We start from the raw sequence: 24,480 nt of genomic DNA on the forward strand, positions 1-24,480 counted from the left end.
CACTATTTATTTATTTATTTATGATTAATTTATTTTATTGATTAATTTATTTTATTTATTTATTATTAATAAATAAAGACAAAACGTCAGTTGTGAAGGAGAGAAAAAAAACATACTTATGACCCTTATATATAATTACAGACAGGTTTTTTTTTGCTGGTCCAATTTATAATAATTCTTTTTTATTATGAAAACGGCAACTCCACATTAACACTGAATTCATAGCCAGAAAGAACCGAGACTACATGTGGACAATAAGGAGTTTATCACACGGTGGAATCAGATCCTGAATAAATACACGTTTGATCTTATGATCCTCATTATAGAAACCACCAAAACATTGACTGGTACATTGAAGGAAGAACTCACGGGACATTTGGAAAATATTAAAACCAATATTCCAGCAGAATTGTATGACCAACAATTAGCTGAATTTAAAGACAATTCGACCAAATTTACCAGTGACCTGAAAAGTATTAAGCATAAAAAATTTCAACGGGACACGTTTGATTATCAAAAAGGGTATGTTTATACGTAGATGGCCACAAATAAGGTGCCTAACAGGAAAGTAACTTTTGCTCAATCATCATCTGACGATTCTTCGAGTGAAGAAGGGGTCCCAATACAACACCGTGAGTTATGTCCGGAAAGATCTTCAGCATGGGGAGGAGCAACAACTACATCCTCATCATCATCATCATTGGGAGCTGCTTTTTTAGACTCAGGCCAGACGGCCCGAAATCCGAAATTCACACGCCAGCGAGGACAAACAGTTCCACAAACGCAGAGAGTGACACGATCAACGAAACAATACAGGGACCCTTGGCAATGAGTAACCAGGACTCAGTATTTAATCTTTCCTCTAGGACTCTTTCCACTGTAGAATTAAGCATTCTCAAAAAAGGTCTATCATTTGTTCCCACAGTATTGCCAGATCACTTTGATATGCAAGTTCACCTTTATCGATTTTTCAGGTCATTAAAAATTAAGGCTTGTTTTATGGAGTCACCCTCAGTTCAAGATCATTCTTTAGTTTTTCTGAAGTCACGATGGGTCCCGCCAGGACCACATGATCCAACATTACAGCTGTTTGAGCATTTAGTACGAACTGAGAGTAAAGGGCTAAATAACAACAAGCAGTATGTACATTACAATTTGAGTATGGATCAAAATATAGCTTTAAAAGCTTTGGCACAGGATGTGAGCATTGTAATAAAACCCGCGGATAAGGGAGGGAAGATTGTCTTAATGGATAGTGAGAATTATTTAACTGAAAACAGGCAACAATTAAGTGACACTACATCATATAGACCTCTTATGTATGATCCTACTGAGGAACTGAGCAATCTCATGTGGGAATCACAATTTTTGATAACTGAACATCCAATAGTTCCAGTCTTTTCACGGTCCCAAAGATCCATAAGACTTTACACAACCCACCTGGACGCCCTATAGTAGCAGGGATAGGTTCGGTTCTGGAACCACTGTCAAAATTTGTGGCCTTGTTTTTGAAACCGTTTGTGGCACTTAGTAGATCGTACGTAAGGGATTCATCCCATTTGATTACGATATTAAGTGAATGTGACCCTCCTAGGTGAGCCATGTTTTTTAGTCACACTAGATATAACATCACTATACACAAGTATACCACAGGAAGAGGCAATGTCAGTAATTGAACATACTTTAGAATTACGTACAGAGCATAGAAGGGTGCCTACAAGTTTTTTGATGGTCCTAGCTAGGATAGCTCTAACTCGTAATTAATTTTTATTTCAAGGGAAATTTTATCAACAGATAAAGGGCACGGCTATGGGGGCCACAATGGCCCCCAGCCTGGCCTGTTTATATGTTTCAGATTTTGAGGAGCGGAATATTTATGTATCAGAATGGCAACAGTTTATACATCGATGGTTGAGATACATAGATGACGTTTTGATGATTTGGACAGACACGGAATCCCAGTTTCATAATTTTCTTGAATGGCTGAATCAGTGTAATCCGAATTTGCAATTCAGCTATATGATTCATATTAACCAAATAGCGTTTTTGGATGTAATGATAGGGGTAGATTTTTAAAAATGCGCGTTCGCGTACTTTTGTTGGCGCACCAGTCACAAACAAAAGTATGCTGGATTTTAGTAGATACGCGCGTATCTTCTAAAATCCAGGATCGGCGCGCGCAAGGCTGCCGATTTTGGGCAGCTGGCGCGCGCCGAGCAGCCTGCCTCCATTCCCTCCGAGGCCGCTCTGAAATCGGAGGGAACTCTCTTTCGCCCTCCCCTCACCTTCCCCTCCCTTCCTCTACCTAACCCACCCCCCCGGCCCTATCTAAATCCCCCCTACCTTTGTCCACGGATTTACGCCTCCCGGAGGGAGAAGTAAATCCACGCGCGCCAGCGGGCCGCTAGCACGCCGAGACGCGACCCGGGGGCGGTTCCGGAGGGCGCGGCCACGCCCACGGACCGCCCCCGGGCCGAAACCACGCCCCTGGGCCCGCCCCCAAAACGCCGCGTCCCGCCCCCAAAATGCTGCGTCGATCGGCCCCGCCCCCGACAAAAAACCCTGGGACTTACGCGAGTCCCGGGGCTCTGTGCGCGCCGGCAGGGCTATGGAAAATAGGCGCGCCGGCGCGCAAGGCCCTGCTCGCGTAAATCCAGGCGGATTTACACGAGCAGGGCTTTTAAAATCCACCCCATAATGTAAAAGGTAGGAATTTTCAGACTTCGATTTTTCGAAAAGCCACGGATCGTAATACACTGCTGGCATATGATAGTTTTCACCCACGGAATCTTAAGGCCAATATTCCAACAGGGCAGTTTCTGAGACTGAGACGGTTGTGTCCCACGAAGCAGGAATACGTGTATCAGCAGATGCAGGCTCGGTTCCAGGAAAGAGGGTACCCCAGAAAGATTTTAAAACGAGCTTTTAAAAGAGCTTTGTATGTTAACAGAGAGTTATTATTTTTGCAACAAAATAAAGATTCCAGCCCGCAAGTAAATTGTATTTTGTCGTTCTCTACTAAGAGCCACATAGTATCTAATATTATTAGGAAACATTGGACAGCATTAGCTTTGGAAGATTATCTCAATTGTGGACTTAGGTTCACGTATCGCAGGGGAAAAAATATACGAGACACTTTAGTACATTCAGGGGCGGATTTTCAGAGCCCTGCTCGCCTAAATCCGCCCAAAACCGGGCGGATTTAGGCGAGCAGGGCCCTGCGCGCTGGTGAGCCTATTTTACATAGGCCTACCGGCGCGCGCAGAGCCCCGGGACTCGCGTAAGTCCCGGGGTTCTCCGAGGGGGGCGTGTCGGGGGCGGGCCCGAACCGCGCGGCGTTTAGGGGGCGTGCCGGGAGCGTTTCGGGGGCGGACCCGGAGGCGTGGTTACGGCCCGGGGCGGCCCGGGGGCGTGGCCGCGCCCTCCGGACCCGCCCCCAGGTCGCGTCCCGGCGCGCAGGAGGCCCGCTGACGCGCGGGGATTTACGCCTCCCAGAGGGAGGCGTAAATCCCCCGACAAAGGTAAGGGGGGGGCTTAGGGCCGGGTGGGTGGGTTAGGTAGGGGAAGGGAGGGGAAGGTGAGGGGAGGGCAAAAGGAAGTTCCCTCCGAGGCCGCTCCGATTTCGGAGCGGCCTCGGAGGGAACGGGGGTAGGCTGCGCGGCTCGGCGCGCACCGGCTATACAAAATCGATAGCCTTGCGCGCGCCGATCCAGGTTTTTAGCAGATACGCGCGGCTCCGCGCGTATCTACTAAAATCCAGCGTACTTTTGTTTGCGCCTGGAGCGCAAACAAAAGTAGGCCTATTCGCGGAGTATGAAAATCCGCCCCTCAGTATATTTGGATCTGACCATTAGACCCCCATCTGGGACACATAGACCATGTGGTCAATGTTCAATCTGTGAACATACATACACAATAAGTGAATTCACACATCCTATCACTAAAAAAATATACAAATTACGTAATGATACAGATTGTAATTCCACCGAGGTAGTGTACATTATTATTTGCCCGTGTCACAAATTATACGTGGGTAAACATCTAGAAAAATTAAAACCCGTATCATTGAACATAAATCATCCATCAAGACAGGTAAAGAAAAGGCGCCATTAGTGCCACATTGGACTCAGTTCTCACATACAGTATCAGATCTACGGTTCTTCATAATTGATGTAGTTGTGCCGACAGTAAGGGGAGGAGATCTAGTGACGGCTTTAATTAGAAGGGAACAAAAATGGATTTTTACTCTAGACACTGTTTCCCCAGCCGGCCTAAACGCCGAGCTGGAATGGAATTATTTTCTTTGACAGATCATACGTCATGGAGGGGCTGCGCTGTGATTGGCCAAGAGAGGTCCCATCAGACTTCGGGGCACCCGTTTGGCGCCAAAATGGTGGGTTTAAATGGCAATGCATTTCGTAGGACTGAGGCGCTCCTGTATAAATGTTCATCTGACTAAGGTATGTGTAGTCTTTGACACTATTAATAACAAAAATGTTGCCTAGTTGCCCTATTTTCCTTATATTAGCTTGGTCATTGTATGTATACTTTGGTGTTATTACAGATATCCTTGTTGTTGAAATTGCCCCCCCCCCCCCCCCTCGAGGCAGCCAGACAGGCGAAACACGGTATGAAAGGGGGACAGGCTATGAATTCAGTGTTAATGTGGAGTTGCCGTTTTCATAATAAAAAAGAATTATTATAAATTGGACCAGCAAAAAAATTGTCTGCACTTATTTCCATTGAACTCTAGTTGCTGAGTTCATGAATTAGCTCCAGAGTGCTGTTTCACCTTATATATAATTATACATTTACAGGGAAATTTTAGGGTATAAGATGCCCCAATCTGTAAAACTCTGGGTCTATGCAAAAGAAACTGCTGTCTCCTTCTCTGCGTCTGTCTAGTTACATCCGGATATATTCTAACTTTAAACTTTAGAAATTCTTCATTTCGTTTTTTAAAGAAAAGCCTTAAGACCCAGTCCCGGTCTGATTCAAAAATAAAGGACACTAGCATTGTAGCGGCTTGTGCCACTTCACTATCCGACTGTTCTAATACCTGTGAGATATCAGTACTAGGAATTAGTTGGTCTATTATTTGAACTCCAGGTCACGTTGATTGCACTTCTTGTTTCTTATATTGGGGTAAATAATAAGCTTTAAGCAATGGTGGTAAAGCATCTTCTGGAATCTTGAGAATCTCTACTAGATATCTTTAAACATTTCTTTAGGCACTGCATAGGGTACCTTAGGAAAATTAATTAAATGCAAGTTTCTTCCTCTAATTGAGTTCTCAAGATTCTCTGTTTTTAATTGCAATTGGTGATTTTCCTTTATGATAGAATCTTGCACAGACTTCCATTTACTTATTTCTTGATTAATTTCAACATTTTTTTCTGATCTAATAGTCTGTGTGTTTTCCATCTTTGAAACCCTTTCTTCAATATTATTTATCTTTTCCACAATTGAATTAAACTGTGCAGTCATTGCATTTCCTAAACTCATTATAGCTTCCCATATAGAATCAAGTGTAATTAGAGCCGGTCTTAACAGGATTGAAGTCTGTATCATTGATAATGGGCTTGAGGTTATGAATTTTTGCTCAAGATGTTCCTGAAGTGCTCCTTCGGGCAGTGAGCCGGTCAAACCCCCAATTGGGCCTTTTCCGACGCTTCCTGCATCCTCTACCGGGTGTTCTGTCTCCGCCGGATTTTCAGGGACATTCACATCTTCGGTGTCTGTCTCTGCCTTCGGTTCACATCGGTCCCTGGAGACCACCGGATTAACCGGTGGAGCCCTAAAAATCGGGGAAAATGATCCTTGTTGCTTTTTGGGCCGTTACCTTTTATGCCTAGACCAGCAGAGGTTCAACAAATTGTATTACATCATTAGGACATACTTACGATACATGAAATCTATAAGTAACAACCTATGGGGCGGATTTTAAAAGGCCCGCGCGCGTAAATCCTTCCGGATTTACGCGCACAGGGCCCTCGTGCGCTGGCGGCCTATTTTGCATAGGCCGCCAGCGCGCGTAAGTCCCGGGGCTTTCGAAAAGGGGCGGGAGGGGGCGTGTCCGGGGCGGGCCGCGGCGTTTCGGGGGCGGGCCCGGGGGCGTGGTCGAGGCCTCCGGACCAGCCCCTGGGACCGGAGGACGGAGCGGGGCTGCCGGCGACGCGCGCAAAGTTACGCCTGCTTTCAGCAGGCGTAACTTTGCCGACAAAGGTAGGGGGGGGGTTTAGATAGGGCCAGGGGGGTGGGTTAGGTAGGGGAAGGGAGGGGAAGGGAGGGGAAGGTGGGGGGAGGGCGAAGGAAAGTTCCCTCGGAGGCCGCTCCGAAATCGGAGCGGCCTCGGAGGGAATAGGCAGCGTGCGCTGGGCTCGGCACGCGCAGGTTGCACAAACGTGCACCCCCTTGCGCACGCCGACCCTGGATTTTATAAGATACGTGCGGCTACGCGCGTATCTTATAAAATCCAGCGTACTTTTGTTCGCACCTGGTGCGCGAACAAAAGTACGCGATCGCGCAAGTATTTAAAATCTACCCCTATATTTGCATGCAAAGGGGTAAAATTTAAGAAACAGATTAGTAACCATATCATCTCCCCATCTCCAGATTACAGTTTTTACTCAATGGAGAATTTTTCAATGTGGAAATTGCTGTATATGCATTAAGGGGCTGATTTTAAAAGCCAGGCGCTTGCAAATCATGGACAGGTAAGTTGTCAAACAAAACAAATTAGGCTACATAGGTGGGGCTTAGGGGTCAGGGAGGAGAGGGAGGATAGGGAAAAAGGGAGGAAGGATAGGTAGGGGGTTAGGGAACTGGGGAAAGAGCTGTTTGTGTCAGCTTGTGTGTCTAAAAAAATTCCCCCCCCCCCCCTTGTGTGCACGCAAGTCGACACTCACACGCACTGATATAAAATCGGGCATGCATGTTCGTGCGGGTAGCCAATTTTATAATATGCGCTCAGCAACACGTGCATGTTATAAAATCAGCATGTCCATGTGCACGTGCCAGGAACTGCGTGCGCATGGATGCCCACACGCCGATTTGAAAATTTACCCTTAATTGATTTGAAATCACATTTTGTCAATATCTTGTCCTGCCATTACAGTATGTACTTAGAAGTCAATAAACTTGACACATTTCTCAAGTTATATATGTAATTATTTGTCCCTGTCAGAAATTTTATGTAGGACAAATTAAGCATTCCCTCAGGACTTGAATTATCCAACATAAAAGTTGTAAGGAAGTAGCACGTTTGGTGAAAAATTGCATTAACAAACAGCACATCTTGGATCAGTTGAAATTTTTTGTGATATAACATATGTTTCAGCATCATGGAAATATTTATTACTGTAAGGTGGGAACAGTTTATCTATTCTTGGAAAACAGTTCATCCGCATGGATTAAACTTGGCAATTGAGTGGGAATCTTTTTGTAATTGGTGCATTTATTTATTTTTTGCTTTTCAGTTTGTTTTTTTCTATTTCAGTAATACACACACGATTTAGGTAGAAGCAGTATCCGTGTAGCAGTCCCTGTAATGAATGTCTTATATGGGATTGGTTGGCAGCTATTTCAGAGGTGCGGGCAAGAAGCTATTACAAACTTTTTTCCGTGTCTAAGATTTGCCGGTTGCATCACTAGAAGTAAAACGCTGTCAATGTTCAGGTATATTGTGGAAGGGTTTTTACTAAATGCAGTGTAATACGTTTGGCTTTAAGAATTATTTAACATAGGTTCTGGTAGGATTGAATCTCACATTCATTTATTTTTTCTTTTCTGATGCCATTGAAATATTAAAGCCAATGCAACTGTAACATCTCTGCGGGTACAAGCAGAAGCTAGCAAATAAGTTTAGCATTTCTCATTACCTTATATAATCCCCCTGAAGAAGCCTCGCAAGAGATGAAATGGCGGCCTTTGTTGGGGTTATAGGTCTTACATTCATATAATACAGAGGAACTCTTTTTTACAAGGATGCAAGATATGATAACTGGTATACATCAATTTATAAAATATTGAGGAATCTCATTTATACAGATGACAGTTGGTATACGCCAAATGCACTAGTCATTTTCATTGGCTTTACACTTGGTTGAATTTTGTGTCATCTGGTTTTTCACATGGATGTGTTTTGTCAGTGATGATTACATCTCAAAGTCAACTTATGCAGCAATGCTATAACATCCTAGGCTCATTTGACAGCTACAATGGTAGCATTTGAACTGGCTTTTTCATCCAGTTTAGTTTATTAAAAGATTACAATATTGTTGTTAAACATACTCACATTTTTTAAAAATTGATTTGGATATATTCATAACATTTGTTTGCATGTTCTTCACAGTTAGGTTAGTGTTTGCCTTTTGAGGGGAAACACAATTTTCTAATATTCACTGCTATTTTTGTTGTATATGTATATCTATCTATCTAAATATATCTATCTTTATATATATGTAATATAGTTATATATTATAATTTTGCAGGACTGAGCAATTTAACTAAGCATATCTGAGTAGTTTTGCTGCATGAACTATGAAAGATGGCATTAGTCCTGGTCTCAAAGATGTTTATAAAAAGACCCTTAGAACAGTGTTTCCAGGGACCTGGTGTGGTAGCTCAGTGGCTGTATACTCCTGTATACTCCCATACCAAGGACCTGGGCTCATTTCCTGGATCAGATCTTCTGCCTCCTGAGCTGGGGAAACTGTGCAAGCAGAGCTCACAGTCATCATACAAAAGGCCAGAGTCAGGGACTGTGTTTGCAGGATCTGAAAGGAGGCCAGATGCATGACCTCCAGCCAATGACTGTTGTTGTGATGACTGGGCTAAGTGATTTATGAAGGGATATAAAATAAGGGGGAGGATAAAGGAACAGTGTTTTTCAATCAAGGCCTAAAAGCACACTTAACTATTCTGAATTTCAAGATAGCCACTATGAATATGCAATGTCTGAAATAGATTTGCATGCATTGGATCTTCAACACATGGAAATCTATCTCATGCTCATTCATTTCAGATATCCTGAAAATTAGACTGGTTAGATATATTTCCAGGATACTCTATTTCCACTAAAGGATAAAACATTTTATTATGATTATAAAATAATAAAATAACATCATATCTGCAACATTCCTGATCACCTTTAGAGATAGGTGAGTTCTTAAAATTCTTGTTTGACTAATTTGGATTTGCATATAACACAAGATAATAGATAGAAAAGCTACTAGAGTGAGGGCGAGAGCCAAGATGGTGGCGTGATGAAGCCACGGACGCGCTGAGCCCTGGTTCCAGATGTTTTCTTTGTAGCGCATTGAATTATGCCTTTGAATAGGAAAGGGAGGGTGAAGTTCTTTCCTTCTGAAATATCCATGCACCCCAGGTCAGGTTCCTTTGTGAAATTCATGGCTTCTCCTTTTCTTATGGGGGACTCTGATTCTGTTGCTGCAGCTGGGGCGGAGGCATTGTTCCCTGGATGATCGTCCCCCGCAGACTGAGCATGCTCCTCTCCTCCTTGGTCTGTCAGGGTCACAGAGCAAGAAGGAGATTCAGAGGATGGTGGGGTTGGCGCTATGTCAGCATTTTGTGGGTGCTTTGGTGTGTCATCTGTAGTTCAATTTCAGCAGGCCTGAGGTTTAGAAGGTGAGTCCCAATCCCCTTGTATTCCATCGAGTTGCTGAGTTTTCTTCCCTTTAAAAGCCAGCTGTGATAACTGTAGACTCACTATGGGATTTGATGCACAAACTTGAGACAGCTTTTGTGCATTGCTTGCCCAAGGTGAGCTTGATATCCAATAGATTAGAATCCTTAGCACAAGACTGTGAAGTGAAACATCAAGATTTTACTGGATGAATGTCGGTATTAGAAGATAATGTTAAAACCTTGCAAGCCGTTAATTCTGCAATTTTACAGGAATGTGGGGCTTTATCTAGAAGAATAGAATATGTGAAAAATCATTTTAGACATTTAAATCTCAGGCTCCCTTTTACGGAGAGTTATCTAGGATAACTCTGAGAAGATATTTGATTTAATAAGGTTTATTAAGGTCTATTTTTTGCCTGTTGGGTAGCGTACAAAACAACCCTTAGCTGAAGAGATGAATTGAACTGCTTTTTTGGAGTCCTCTGCTTATGGGATATTAGAAAGGGCCATATTATTAATTTCCTTTATGTCTGACCATGATTTAAGTTATATTATTAAATGTTACTTTAACTCAATTTATGAGTCAGTTGGTTAGACTTTTTCCAGATGTGGCAAGGGCTACCCAGGAGAGAAGGAAGGGCTTTCTGGCCTTGCGCCAGGAGTCCTGTGCTCTTTGGGCCTTCTTTTTGCTGAAATATCTCTGTAAATTTGCATATATTGCTTCTTCAACACATGCAAATCTATCTCATGCTCATTCGTTACAGATATCTTGAAAATTAGACTGGTTAGGGGTATTTCTAGGGTACTATATTTCCACTATAGGATACATTGAAAAAATATATTATGTAGATGTAATTATATCTGTAAATGTATAGTTAAATTTAATACTGATTGTTATGTATTTTTTTCTTCCTGATCAGTTAAAAAGTTTCATTCATTCTAAGAAGCTTATTATGTCATCTTCCCATAATTTGAGTGCTGAGTAGATGATCTTTGAATAATGTAGGTGCTTTCATGCTATTGCTGTTTCTTTCTTAAATTTCTTTATCAATTACTCTTACATTTTTTTCTCATCCTCTGTTTTGTGCTCCAAAGCTAAAGAGATAAGGTTTAACTAAAGGTGATATTGTTGTAATTCCCATTTGTTTCTGTGCATAGTTGTTTGCATTATATATTTTGTTCTACTGGTAGTTAATATAAAATTATAAAAAACAATAGTAATGTATGCATCGGATATCATCCACTTTAAATATGAATGTATTACTATATACTATTATTAAACATTGTACAATTTCATTGTTGTCATTGATAAAACTCAAACACATAAATGTAAAATAAAACAATGGAATAAACTATAACCTTTACAGCATCCATTGGACCAGTTAGTTGTTACTCTGGAGTATAACAAATTATTCCACTGCTCCTCCAGGATACAGTGGGACAGTTATGTACTCCTCCAAAGCATAATTGAATTGTATATTGTTTTTTCATCGCACAAAATATTAACTGGACTGTCAGTGTCAATTACTAGTATATTCCAGATGACTGAATGCCCCAAAGTGCTTTATAATGAAGCTTTTATCCAGTGAGATACAGTCACCTCACCATGCCCGTTTTCTTTTTCAGTCCATCCAACTGCGCTTGGAGCTTGCCAAGGAACTCGGTACTGGAATCTCTATTTGGGAACTGGGACAAGGCCTAGACTATTTTTATGACCTGTTTTAAACTGACAGAACAACATGAAATTTGATGAACTAAATATTTGTCATACATAGACTGAGCCTTCCTTAATCGGGGTGTTAATGAGCAGATGAGTTTTTATAATTTTTTTGTAAATTGATACTGTATTTCAAAACTCTACCTAGGCCACGCATGTCTTTGTGTGCCTCTTACTGTGAAAGGGGTCTGTGGGGCATGGGAACGAGTGTTTGGTTCAGCAGAAATGGGTCTTTTCCAAACTGCTACCTTACAGGATCATTAAACCCTAGGATCACAACTGATATGTGTGTGTGTTTTATTTTAATAAAAATGAACTTGTATGTGTGTATATTGTCAATAGATAATGTGCTAACTGCCTGCAGATAGGCATGTACATTTTGCACTGGATGATCTGGTGTTCTGACATAGAGACACTCAGAGTCTTTCCCTTCCAGATCACCAGTTCAGGTTTGTATGAAGCTAGTAATTCCCAAAGTCATTAGTACTTAAAAGCAGGTCTGTAGTGGAGTAGTAGCCTAGAGGTTTCTGGTTAGAGCTATGAACCGGGCAAGCCAGGATTCAAGTCCCACTGCTGTTTCTTGTGGGAAAGTCATTTCACCCTCCATTGCCTCAGTACAAACTTAAAGGTGAATTTTAAAAGCCCGGCACAAGCATAAATTAGGAGATGTGTGCACAATTCGGGTTTACGAGCTGACCGAATTTTAAAAGCCGCCCAGATGTGCGTGTATCTCCCGCTGTGCTCAGGGGGGATATGATAGATGTCTTTAAAATCATGAGAGGTCTTGAAGGAGTAGATCTGAATCTGTTATTTACACTTTTGGATAATAGAAGGACTAGGGGGCACTCCATGAAGTTAGCATGTGGCACATTTAAGACTAATCGGAGAAAATTATTTTTCACTTGACGCATAATTAAGCTCTGGAATTTGTTGCCAGAGGATGTGGTTCGTGCAGTTAGTCTAGCTGGGTTTAAAAAAGGTTTGGATAATTTCTTGGAGGAGAAGTCCATTACCTCTATAAATCAAGTTTCATTAGGGGTAGATTTTCAAAGGAAAATCTTACGCGCGTAACCCCCAAAAACCTACCCCTGCATGCGCCGAGCCTATTTTGTATAAGCTCGGCGGTGCGCACAAGCCCCGGGACGCGCATATGTCCCGGGGCTTCGAAAAAGGGCCGGTTTGGGGGCGGGGCCTTGGGCAGGGCCGCGGTCCGGGGACGTGGCCGAGTGCCCCAACACAGCGGCCTGTGTCGGGTCTTGGCACGCTGGCAGCCAGCCAGTGCACGCAAGTTACGCCTGCCAGAGGCAGGCGTAACTCAACGAAATAAGGTAGGGGGGATTTAGGTAGGGCTGGGGGTGGGTTAGATAGGGGAAGGGAGGGAAAGGTGGGGGGGGGACCAAAAAAAAAGTTCCCTCCAAAGCCCCTCTGATTTCGGAGCGGCCTTGGAGGGAAAGCCATCAGGCCTCCCCTAGGGCTCGGCGCGCGCAAGGTGCACAAGTGTGCACCCCCTTGCGTGTGCCGATCCTGGATTTTATAACATGCACGCGGCGGCGCACATGTTATAAAATCGGATGTACATTTGTGCGCGCAATATTAAAAATCTGTCCCTTAGGGAATAGCCACTGCTATTAATTGCATCAGTAGCATGGGATCTTCTTAGTGTTTGGGTACTTGCCAGGTTCTTGTGGCCTGGTTTGGCCTCTGTTGGAAACAGGATGCTGGGCTTGATGGATCCTTGGTCTGACCCAGCATGGCAATTCCTTATGTTTTTATATTCTTACCAAAGTGCACCCACTTGCCAATTTGTGAGCCCTCTGGGGACAGAGAAAATATCTATTGTACCGGAATGTAACTCGCCTTGAGCTGCAATGAAAACGCATGAGCTAAATGCAATAAATAGTTTCTATCCAGTTCTTAATGGACAAGTGTTGACATCACTACAAGCAATCAATTCCTCATCAAACCTTATCAGCAATATTAATTTGTTTTGTTAATTTCAAAGTTGAGTGTTCTGCCTGTTAGACAAATCATTTCAGGTCCTCTTTTTTTTATGTAAAATGTCAGCAACTGCCTTATGCCTTTGATATCCAGTTGTAACATAAGGGAGGTAATTTTCTAAATCCCCATGTTGCTTTTTTGCCTTGTGGGTACTTTGAACCCTCAGGCTTGCCGGTATATTTTCAAAGGGAAACTCTTCATGGAGTTTCCTTTTGAAAATTCAACTGGCAGGGAATGCGGGTAATTTTGTCCCCATGTATTTTACACTTGCTTTTCAACAGGTTCAAATTCATTGCATTAAAGTCCGCATGGGGATTTCAAAATAAATCCCTATGAGTACTTCCACCTCCCCCAACCTAACCCTGCCCGCTGCTACCAGCATTAAGGTGGGGTATAGTTTCCAAAATCCATTTTTTACAGTGGTAAACAGTGTGTATAAATGGGCTTTTTTGCACCCTCATCCCCAAATGCATTTGTTTTTATGTCTAGTGAGAGGCAAGAGTAAAAATGATATCTGTTTTCTATGACACAACAAATTTTTTAAATCAAAAATACATCCAGAATTCTGTGACCAAAATTGTAAAACTGGTTGTCAGGTTTTTTGGCAGATGTGCAGTCTAAAGTGTTTCCATAGCAATTTAGATAATGTATGTTTGCCTTTGGTGACCTTTAGATAATGCCATAAAAAAATAACATAGTGTGGGTGCAATGTTTGTTGACGTGGAGGCCAATATTTTAGCTGCTATCCAGCTGGGCAAATTATTTGGATAAACATATCCAGCTAAATTAGCCAAGATATTCAATGGCCCGACTGTGCCTCTGAATATACTTGGCAATCTAATAGCTAGATAAGTTTATCTGGATAACTTTAGACCGGCTGCATAACAGGTCTACCTTGTCCAGCTAACTTAGGGCCTCATTTAGTAAGCATTTTTCCCATAGACACAGAGGGGTATATTTTATAAAGTTGCGCACACGCGTACTTTTGTTCGCGCACCAGGCGCAAATAAGAGTACGCGGGATTTCAATAGATACGCATGTAGCTGCGCGTATCCATTAAAATCCGGGGTTGGTGCGTGCAAGGCTGCCCAAAATCGGGCTCCCCCGACCTTCCCCTACCTAACCCACCCCCCCGGCCCTATCTACACCCCCTCCCCACCTTTGTCGCAAAAGTTACGCCTACTCGATTCAGGCGTAACTTGCACGCACTGAGCCGGCTACCGGCGCGCCATATTCCGGTCAGGGGGCTGGTCCGGAGGCCGCTGGTCCGGAGGCCGCCCCTGGGCCAGAACTACGCCCGCGTCCCCGCTCCCAATGACGTGCTGGTCGCAACACGCCCCCAACACGCCCCCCCCCCCCCCCCCAGGAAAGACCCGGGACTTACGCGCATCCCGTGGCTTTGTGCGCGCCGGAAGCCTATGCAAGATAGGCTCGGCGCACGCGAGGGGGGGTTTGGGGTAGGTTTTCGGGGGTTACGCGCATAACATACGCACATAACCCTCTGAAAATCTACCCCAGAATAGGAGAAAAGCCTTAGTAAATCTGTCCCTTAACTGGATAAGAATTAATATTGGCACTTATCTGACTAAGTAACTCTACCCTGGAATGCTCCTGTCCCAACCCTCACTTATCCAAATAATGTTTTAACCAGAAAAAAATGTATCCAGATAAGTGACAGCCACTAATTGTGGCTGAATATTGAAACCATGCCAAAGGGCACTGAATTTCAACCTCAGAGATAATATTGCCTACAGATTGTTTGCTGACTTTTTTAAGCATATCAAAGAAAACTGTTTCTTTTACTAATTAGATACTGAACCATTTAACTACTTACAGGAACTATTAGTTGATCCCACAAGATCACTATTTGCCTTTGCTTCTTACCTTGGCCTTTTCTGCAGTGTCCTTAGAGGTCAATCCAGAATAGCCCCAGGAACATAAGAGGTACCTTACTCCCTGCAAGGCTTTTCCAGGTCTCCCATGTCCTTTAGCTTGTGGGTGGGTGGTGAATGGAGGAGAAAATGGGAAAGGAGATTGAAGGAAAAAAAAAAAAAGCAAGGAAGGGGAGGGTGGGGTGGGCAATCTGTGACCCCAGAATTTTTTTTAAGTCCTCAGTGGGGCTTGACCCCAGAATTTTTTTGAAGTCTTCAGTGGGGCTTGCTAAGTCTAGCAGGGCCAAATAAGACATATTGGGGAGAAGGGTAGGAATGGGGCCACAGGCCCATATGGCATTTTTTATTTTTTGCGATATATTCAGAGCTACTTAAGCAGGTATCTTTTAATGATATCCAGGCACAGAAGGTTGGCTAACTTAAAAAGGTAACTGGTTATATTCAAACAGGTCTTTAACTTACCCAGCTATATGTAGCCAGATAACTTTAGGTGAGTGTATTTAGCAGGACGTTTATCTCGCTGACTATCTGGGACAAGTTATCTGGCTAATTTTAACTGGATAACGTTTCTGCTCCCTGGCTTTATGAATATGGACCTCACACACAGTGATTATTTACTTTGGATTATCTGCACACCATCAGATCTGAAGAAGTAACTCATTTATTTCCTCTACCATCTATTCTGTTGAACCAGGTTGAACAAGGATTTCTCAGAAGCCTCCAGCTAAATATTTCAGCCTGGTGCACCCCACAGGCATGATAAGTTTGTTTTTTTAAAGCAAAGGACTATAAAAACACAAAGAGCCATTAATTTTCCAAGGGGGATTACCTTAAGGAGTAGGGCATGTGCTTTTCCTTTAGACGACTGGTTCTGGGATGTGGTGAAAACTTGGTTACCTACACACAATAACCCCTTATAGGGTCTTTTATCATTTGGTTTATTTCATTAAATTGCTGCATTTTGTATTTATTTTCTGTTCATATTTCAATGAGTTAACCCTACTTGCCTACAATAGAAAAACCAAAGACCATGAAATCCTTCAGCACTTCCAAAGTATTTAAATACAAAAGAAGGAAATAAACATTGAAAATTACATATAAACTTTAAAAAATATATATTTTTTAAAAGTTGTATCAGAATCTTATCTGTGCCAAAGTTAGAATCTAGACAGAATCATAAAGAGCACAAAGAATCAAACTTGTAACAAAAAATAAATCTGTTTTCATATCTTCATAGCGACCGCTGCAGACAACAGCAGGAATTTAATCCATAATTCACAAGTTGCACACCATGATGTTTTGACACTTTACTATCTGCTTCAGGGGGCAACTGCAAAAGTGAAAATAGCAACATTGCCAAAAATCCTTCCAAAGCCTAAATTAGATAAAACATACCACTTATCTTAAGAACGCTACATCTTGTAAGCATTTCAACATTCTGATCTTCATGGTCAACCTTTACAAATGACTGGAAACTCAACCTGCTTCCAACAACCAACCATTAACCATCTACAACTATCCATCAAAAAGGCAGCAAAATGGTCAAGATCTAAATATATACAAAAATTCACAGAAAATTCACTACCAAAAAATAGACCAATTTACTTCTTTAATTGTAATCAGTATATTAAAGACTGCTCCAATTGCAACAAACCATCAGGAGTAGGTCTGGGCTTGTCTGAAACTGAAAAATTTGATTCCTGAAAAGTGTGGCCCAATTACTAACAATGTTGAACAGGGCTTCCACTCTCTTATTCCATAAACAGCTGCAATGTTCTATAATACATTGTTTTAATATCCATTTAGTCCCTTTAGGGAAGGATTCTGCTGATATTATAAAGCTGTTGGAATCTTATGTTGCATTTTTTATAATCTGTGCTAAGTTACCATTGACATTGTAGCTTTGTGTTACGGGTCCCGGAGTCCAGAAAACCCACCTGGGGAGCAGCACAGCACTGGAAGGCAGGACTTGGAGCAAGACCAGGGTAGGTCATCTGCCTAGCCAGCTCCCTGCCCAGCAGGTTGAGCCCTTGGGTTCTGGGGGCCAGTAAGTCTCTGCAACAGCAGTACATCATAGTGGGGAGTCCACACAGGCAAGGCTTGGTAAGGCAGGCTGGACGCTAGGCTGGGCAGGCAGGTTGGGCAGGCAGGACAAGGCAGGCAGGCTTGATACTAAGGAGGTCCTGAATCTAGACGAGATAATATGAGGCAAGGATAAGACTAGTACAGGCAGGACTGGACAGAATACTGGACAGAAAGGACAAGACCAACAAAGCAGATTAGGGCAGGACTTAGACAAGGCAGACAAGGGATACAGAACACAGAAGCTCGAAGGCTGCATGACTTGGAATAGACAGAATAGGTCCAAAGGCCCCAAAGCAGGATACAAGAGAAAATATATCAAAGACTTCAAGACAGGGAACAAGGCAAGATAGGCCCGAGGGCCTCAAGGAAAGGCAAGAGACTAGAAGGCATATAGGGAAAAATAACCCATGCTATAATTACACGATGATGGGTTCCATATTAGGTGCTACAACCCAAGAAAGAGATCTAGGTGTCATAGTGGATAACACATTGAAATCGTCGGTTCAGTGTGCTGCGGCAGTCAAAAAAGCAAACAGAATGTTGGGAATTATTAGAAAAGGAATGATGAATAAAACGGAAAATGTCATAATGCCTCTGTATCGCTCTATGGTGAGACCGCACCTTGAATACTGTGTACAATTCTGGTCGCCGCATCTCAAAAAAGATATAATTGCGATGGAGAAGGTACAGAGAAGGGCTACCAAAATGATAAGGGGAATGGAACAACTCCCCTATGAGGAAAGACTAAAGAGGTTAGGACTTTTCAGCTTGGAGAAGAGACGACTGAGGGGGGATATGATAGAGGTGTTTAAAATCATGAGAGGTCTAGAACGGGTAGATGTGAATCGGTTATTTACTCTTTCGGATAGTAGAAAGACTAGGGGGCACTCCATGAAGTTAGCATGGGGCACATTTAAAACTAATCGGAGAAAGTTCTTTTTTACTCAACGCACAATTAAACTCTGGAATTTGTTGCCAGAGAATGTGGTTCGTGCAGTTAGTATAGCTGTGTTTAAAAAAGGATTGGATAAGTTCTTGGAGGAGAAGTCCATTACCTGCTATTAAGTTCACTTAGAGAATAGCCACTGCCATTAGCAATGGTTACATGGAATAGACTTAGTTTTTGGGTACTTGCCAGGTTCTTATGGCCTGGATTGGCCACTGTTGGAAACAGGATGCTGGGCTTGATGGACCCTTGGTCTGACCCAGTATGGCATTTTCTTATGTTCTTATGTTCTTAAGGCCCAAAGGCCACAAGGCAAGGCAAGAGCAAGACAAGACAGAAAGCCTATAGGCCACAAGAACAAGTGTCAGGTCATGGAGTCAGAAGTGACAGCATAAGAAGACAAGGCAGATTTACATAGAGCTGGGGCTTAGGCGTGGCAGGGGCAGGGAGGAAGAACTTGACAAAACTAGTGATGAGACATACTGAGGGCCTCTGCTGGTGGGGAAGCATCATGAAGGTAAGATAAGGCTGCATAGCAGGCAAAATCCTAACACTTTGTACATTAACATCCCAAAGGGTGATGCCATCCAAGTTTTGAGAGATCATTTAAATAGGAGATTGGATCCAATTTGTGTACTTACATATTCTCTTTACAATTTGTCCACTTTTTCTTTGACAAATAATTTCTTTGGGGTAGATTTTAAAAGAAGCGCGATCAGCCTACTTTTGCTTGCGCATCAGACTCAAGCAAAAGTATGCTGGATTTTAGTAGATACGCGCGGAGCCGCGCGTATCCACTAAAATCCTGGATCGGCGCGCGCAAGGCTATCGATTTTGTATAGCCTGCGCGCGCCGAGCCGCGCTGCCTCCCCCCGTTCCCTCCAAGGCCGCTCCGAAATCGGAGCGGCCTCGGAGGGAACTTTCCTTTGCCCTCCCCTCACCTTACCCTCCCTTCCCCTACCTAACCCACCCACCCGGCCCTGTCTACACCCCCCCCTTACCTTTGTCGGGGGATTTACGCCTCCCGGAGGGAGACGTAAATCCCCGCGCGCCAGCGGGCCTGCTGCGCGCCGGGCCGCGACCTAGGGGCGGGTACGGAGGGTGCGGCCACGCCCCCGGGCCGTAGCCACGCCCCCGTACCCGCCCCCAAAACGCTGCCGACACGCCCCCGGAACGCCGCGACGACCGGGCCCGCCCCCCGACACGCCCCCCTCCGAGAACCCCGGGACTTACGCGAGTCCCGGGGCTCTGCGCGCGCCGGGAGGCCTATGTAAAATAGGCTTCCCGGTGCGCAGGGCCCTGCTCGCGTAAATCCGCCCGGTTTTGGGCGGATTTACGCGAGCAGGGCTCTGAAAATCCGCCCCTTTATGTTTAATGGACAGTATTACCAGCAAATAAAAAGAATTGCTATGGGAGCCAGAATAGCTCCTGATGTAACTAATCTTTACATAGGTAACTTTGAAGATTGGTTCCTGAGCAATTTCCCTTTTAACAATACATTTATATCTGACAGAGATACATTGATGTTATTCTGTTAATATGGACTTTGGGTTCTCTTGAATTTTTGGAATGGTTAAATCATTGTGACAGTAACATTCGTTTTACCCATTCAGTTTGTTTAAAATTGGTGGACTGTTTGGATATTACCATTTCTTTAGATGAAGGAAGATTTGCATTTTCTATTTACCGTAAGAACACAGACTTTGTTGCATTATTCAAGTTGTCACTCTAGAAGGTTTAAGAATAATTTATCATTTGGCCAATTTTTATGGCTCTGGAAGCTGTGCTCTGCTGTGTCTGAATTAAAAATGTGTGCATTGGAAATGAAAAAAAGATTTCTGGATAGAGATTATCCCCCTTGTACCAAGAAAGTAAATAGAATGCTAGGGATTATTAGGAAAGGAATGGAGAATAAAACAGAGACTATCATAATGCCTCTGTATCGCTCCCCGGTATGACCTAATCTTGAACATTGTGTGCAGTTCTGGTCACCACATCTCAAAAAAGATATAGCAGAATTAGAAAAGGTACAGAGAAGGGTGACAAAAATGATCAAGGGGATGGAACAATTCCCCTATGAAGAAAAACTAAAGACGTTAGGACTTCATCTTGGAGAAGAGACAGCCGAGGGGAGATATGATAGCGGTCTTTAAAATAATGAGTGGAATGAAACGTGTAAACGTGAATCAGTTTTTTACTCTTTCAAAAAGTATAACGACTAGGGGATACACAGTGAAGTTACTAGTTAATACATTTAAAACTAATAATTAAGCTCTGGAATTCATTGCTGGAGGATGTGGTGAAAGCTATTAGTATTGCTGAATTTAAAAAGGCTTGGTTAAGTTCCTGGAGAAAAAGTCCATTAACCATTGTTAAGGTAGAGGTGCAAAAATCCACTACTTATTCTTGGGATAAGTAGCTTGGAATTTATTTACCCCTTGGGATCCTGTCAGGTACTTGTGACCTGGTTATTGGGCACCGTTCAAAACAGGATACTGGGCTTGATGGACCTTTAGTCTGATCCAGTATGGGAAGCCTTATGTTGTTATCATTAAACAGGCTTATATTAGGGCCAGATGAGAACATCATGAGTTATTGTAACAATCATAGAAGATAACTTTAAAACATGTACATTCATAAAGATGGGTGCGCATGTGTAATTGCATGTCTTTTGTATGATGCAGACAAATGTAGTCGCATAATACAAACTACACATAAGTAGAACTAGCAGATTGTGAATGTACTTGTGCATACATTTCCACATACAATTTATGTGAACAGTGCACATGTACATATATGCGCACGCTTCCGCAAAGGCAACACTTCCTGTTTTTCTGGGGTGTGGAAAAGAGTGAAAATGTCGCTACCAGCCAGGGAACTCAACTTTATCATCAAGGATGACACCCATTGGGTGTCCCAATATTGATGTATGAACATAAGCTGTTCTCCATCCCAGGAGTCCACAATAACCTCAGGAGGAGCAAGCTGGCCTGGTTTGCAGAGCGCTGGGCCTTTAATAGGGGAGCATCCTACTTTGAGGGGTAAGTATAATGCAAGTAATGGGGCTAAGTAAGGTAGTGCATGGTGGGCATTGGGGGGGTTCAAGGGGGTAGAGGAGGTGGTTGGACCACCTGTGAGTTCAGCTGTGTTCACAAGGTCCGTATAGGTCCTGTTTCTATCATCGGACGCAATATTGGCCTACTGCTCTGCACGACCCTATCTCTGTCTTCACTTTCAAAAAATGTCATTCACACGTACTAATGTACAGGCAGCACTGACATGAGGTGTTCATTCCCAATCATTCCATTTATTCCCATAGGAATTATATAGACCTTATCATAGACAACTATGTACAGCCACATTGCACACGATGCCTTGCTATGTAGACCACAACCTATTGCTTCAAACCCTGTCACAGACTCTAACTCTGAGGCCATTGGACGTGCAAGGCTCCATAAAGCAACATCCTTCTGAAATTATTATTCTGAATGTCAAAGGATATTTCTATGGATGAGCCACCACCTATAGGATGTGTTAGTCCCATACCTATGAGCAGGGGCGGATTTATTTATTTATTTAAACGATTTATATACCGGAGGTTCCAATAGGCCCGGGGGATTTTTCTCCATCCTGGCCCATGGGTATCCAATTACACATACAGTTTGGTGAGTCACCAAATACAGAATAAAGGGACCATAAAATATGCACAGACAAACTGAACTGGAAATCACAACAAGTTAGACTGTATGTAATGCAGCAATGGAAAAACAGAAAATACCATCATTCCTCATAAAACATCAAACAATAAAATCAAGAACTATAAAACATCACAATAGGAAAATCATACTAAAAATATATATTTCAAAACTGCTAATGAATAGAACTTCCAGTAATTTAACTCAGGGGAATTTTCAAAAATGTGTATATAACACCAATAAAATATTTCAAAAAGAGCAGATATCAAATAATATTCAATAATTAAAACTAATAAGGATTTTAAAAAGCCCCTGCTGTCCCCTTCTGTGGGAGCTCTTGATTTCCAGTCACCCTGATATTGTCGAGGATTAGGAGGTTATCCTTTCTCTCTCACACATACTCACATGTCCATTCTCTCTCACACATACACTGTCACATACATACATATTCATGCTCTTATACCCACCATAACCTCTCGCTCTCACTGACACTGACACACTCTCAGGCTCTAAGACACTCTCTCCCCCTCCACACACACCCCCACACACACACAAACTCTTATTCCTCTGGATTTTCTGATACACACTCATGCTCTCACACTCACTGGCTCCCTCACATACACACAAACACACACACCCAGGCAAGCTCCCAGTCATTCTCACATGCACACACACTGACCCCCCAGGCAGGCTGCCATTCATTTTCACACCACTCCCTCCCCATCCCCCAGGCGTGCACACATTCATTCTCATACACACAGACCCCCAGGCAGGCACCCATGAATTCACACACATACACCCCCAGGCAGAGTCCCATTCATACACATGCACACACTAAATGTAGACCCCCCCTCTCTTTTTCCAGCAACCGCGGAACCTCTCTCATTCCTCTGCTGCCACATGGCTATTGGGGAGGTGCCGATTACTGCTACTGACCCTGAAGCCCATTCTGCTGCCTCCTCTGTGCCGGCCCTGTGGGTTTCCACTTCCTCCATGTTGATCTCGTACATTGTGAGATCCGCATAGAGAAAGTGCTATTCTTGCACATTCCCAAAGATTACATGTGCCAATCAGTAAAAAGTAATTTATTTTTTTTCCCTTTGCTGTCTGATATTAGTTTTCTAATTGGTTGGTCACAGGCTTTTTTTTCCCACCTTCCCTTTCTTATTTTTTTTGCCAATTCCTTTTATATTGTCTTTTTTTCTGTTTCTTTTCTCTCCATCTTCTTCCCTGAAACACACAGTCGGGTTCTCATTCTCACATGCATTTCTCTCTCTCACACATACATAGGCTCTCACTGTCAAATGCTGTCTCATATAAAATCATTCATACACACAGTCTCTCACTGGCACATGCTGTATCACACACACAGGCTCTCACATGCTGTCTCTGCAAACATTCAGGTCCTCATTCTCACACACAATCTCTCAACTCATCTCATACACACACACACACACACCCTCTACAGACCCTCAGCCTCTCTCTCACCTCTGGACCTCCTCTTCGCGGGTCGCCACAAGATGGGCTCTGCAGTGACCCTGATCTTCTTGGGCCGCAGCGACCTTGCTACCAGGCCTCTTCCTCTTCTCGGGCCGTTGTGACTTGGGATTCGTGGCGGCCCGTAAGCGCTGCTCCTCTTCTGCACGCGCTGATGCTCCTCCTCCTTCCTGCCTACGCGGCTCCGGCAACATTTACTTCCGGGGCTGCGCAGGCAGGAAGGAGGAGGAGCATCAGCGCGTTTAAACGCGATCTTTTTCTTCGGGCCGTGGTGACGTGAGCCTCACCACGGCCCTGCCGATCTGCCTGTCGCAGCGCCACATGAGCCTCCCTGCACCCGGGGGCATTGGCTCCCCTCGGGATACCACTGCTCGCAGCGTCCCAGGCCCAGGCCTAGTGCTTCCACCGGCCCTGCCCGCAGGTTTCTCTTCGGGCCGCAGCGCCAGCAGACCCTCTTCTTGTCTTTGGCCGGGAAGTTTAAAAAAAACCCAAAACACGTGATGGGAGTGACCGGCCCACCGGGGGAAGCCCGATCCCCCGATGGGCCAAACCGCCCCTGCCTATGAGCATGTCCTTTTCCCTACACCTCTCCCACTAAAAGAATGCCCTCTAACAGAATGAAAGCACACAATATGTCACACCATTGCTGTTCTCTTTACAGATAACCACACCTCATCGCCAGAGGAGGAGGAGCAGGAGGATGCAGAGGACGGGGACGAAACCAGCAGCGAGGACCCAGGCCGTGACCCCCACCATTACAGTTGCCACTGCTGGGGAGGAGCAGTGTGCTCCTCCCCCAGCCCCAGACACCATTAGGGGATCTAGTGGTGGAGATCCAACCCCTACATCCCCACTGGCGCACCCTGGACCACAAGACCCACAGCATCCTCTCCCCATCCAGTTAGGCCTCCTTCCCCTTTCAACCAGGGAAGAAGGGATTGCTGGCTGAGAGAGGCCTGGATTCCCCTCTACCTCCACCAGCATCATCTGTTGCCCTGGCTG

The 24,480-nt window shown here is 43.8% G+C and overlaps 1 protein-coding gene across 1 annotated transcript in view; it reads left to right on the forward strand.

Moving 5' to 3' along the window:
• The window catches only part of CHID1 (chitinase domain containing 1), a 780,048-nt gene extending 768,400 nt beyond the window's left edge, over positions 1-11,648 (forward strand). Inside the window, exon 14 of the mRNA XM_029582484.1 lies at positions 11,275-11,648. Coding sequence (XP_029438344.1) covers positions 11,275-11,373 — 99 coding nt within the window. The 3' untranslated portion in view covers positions 11,374-11,648. The remainder of the gene's footprint in view (positions 1-11,274) is intronic.
• Positions 11,649-24,480: the final 12,832 nt, after the last annotated feature.

The sequence above is a fragment of the Rhinatrema bivittatum genome, chromosome 17 (genome assembly GCF_901001135.1).
Source record: "Rhinatrema bivittatum chromosome 17, aRhiBiv1.1, whole genome shotgun sequence".
Lineage (NCBI taxonomy): Eukaryota > Metazoa > Chordata > Amphibia > Gymnophiona > Rhinatrematidae > Rhinatrema > Rhinatrema bivittatum.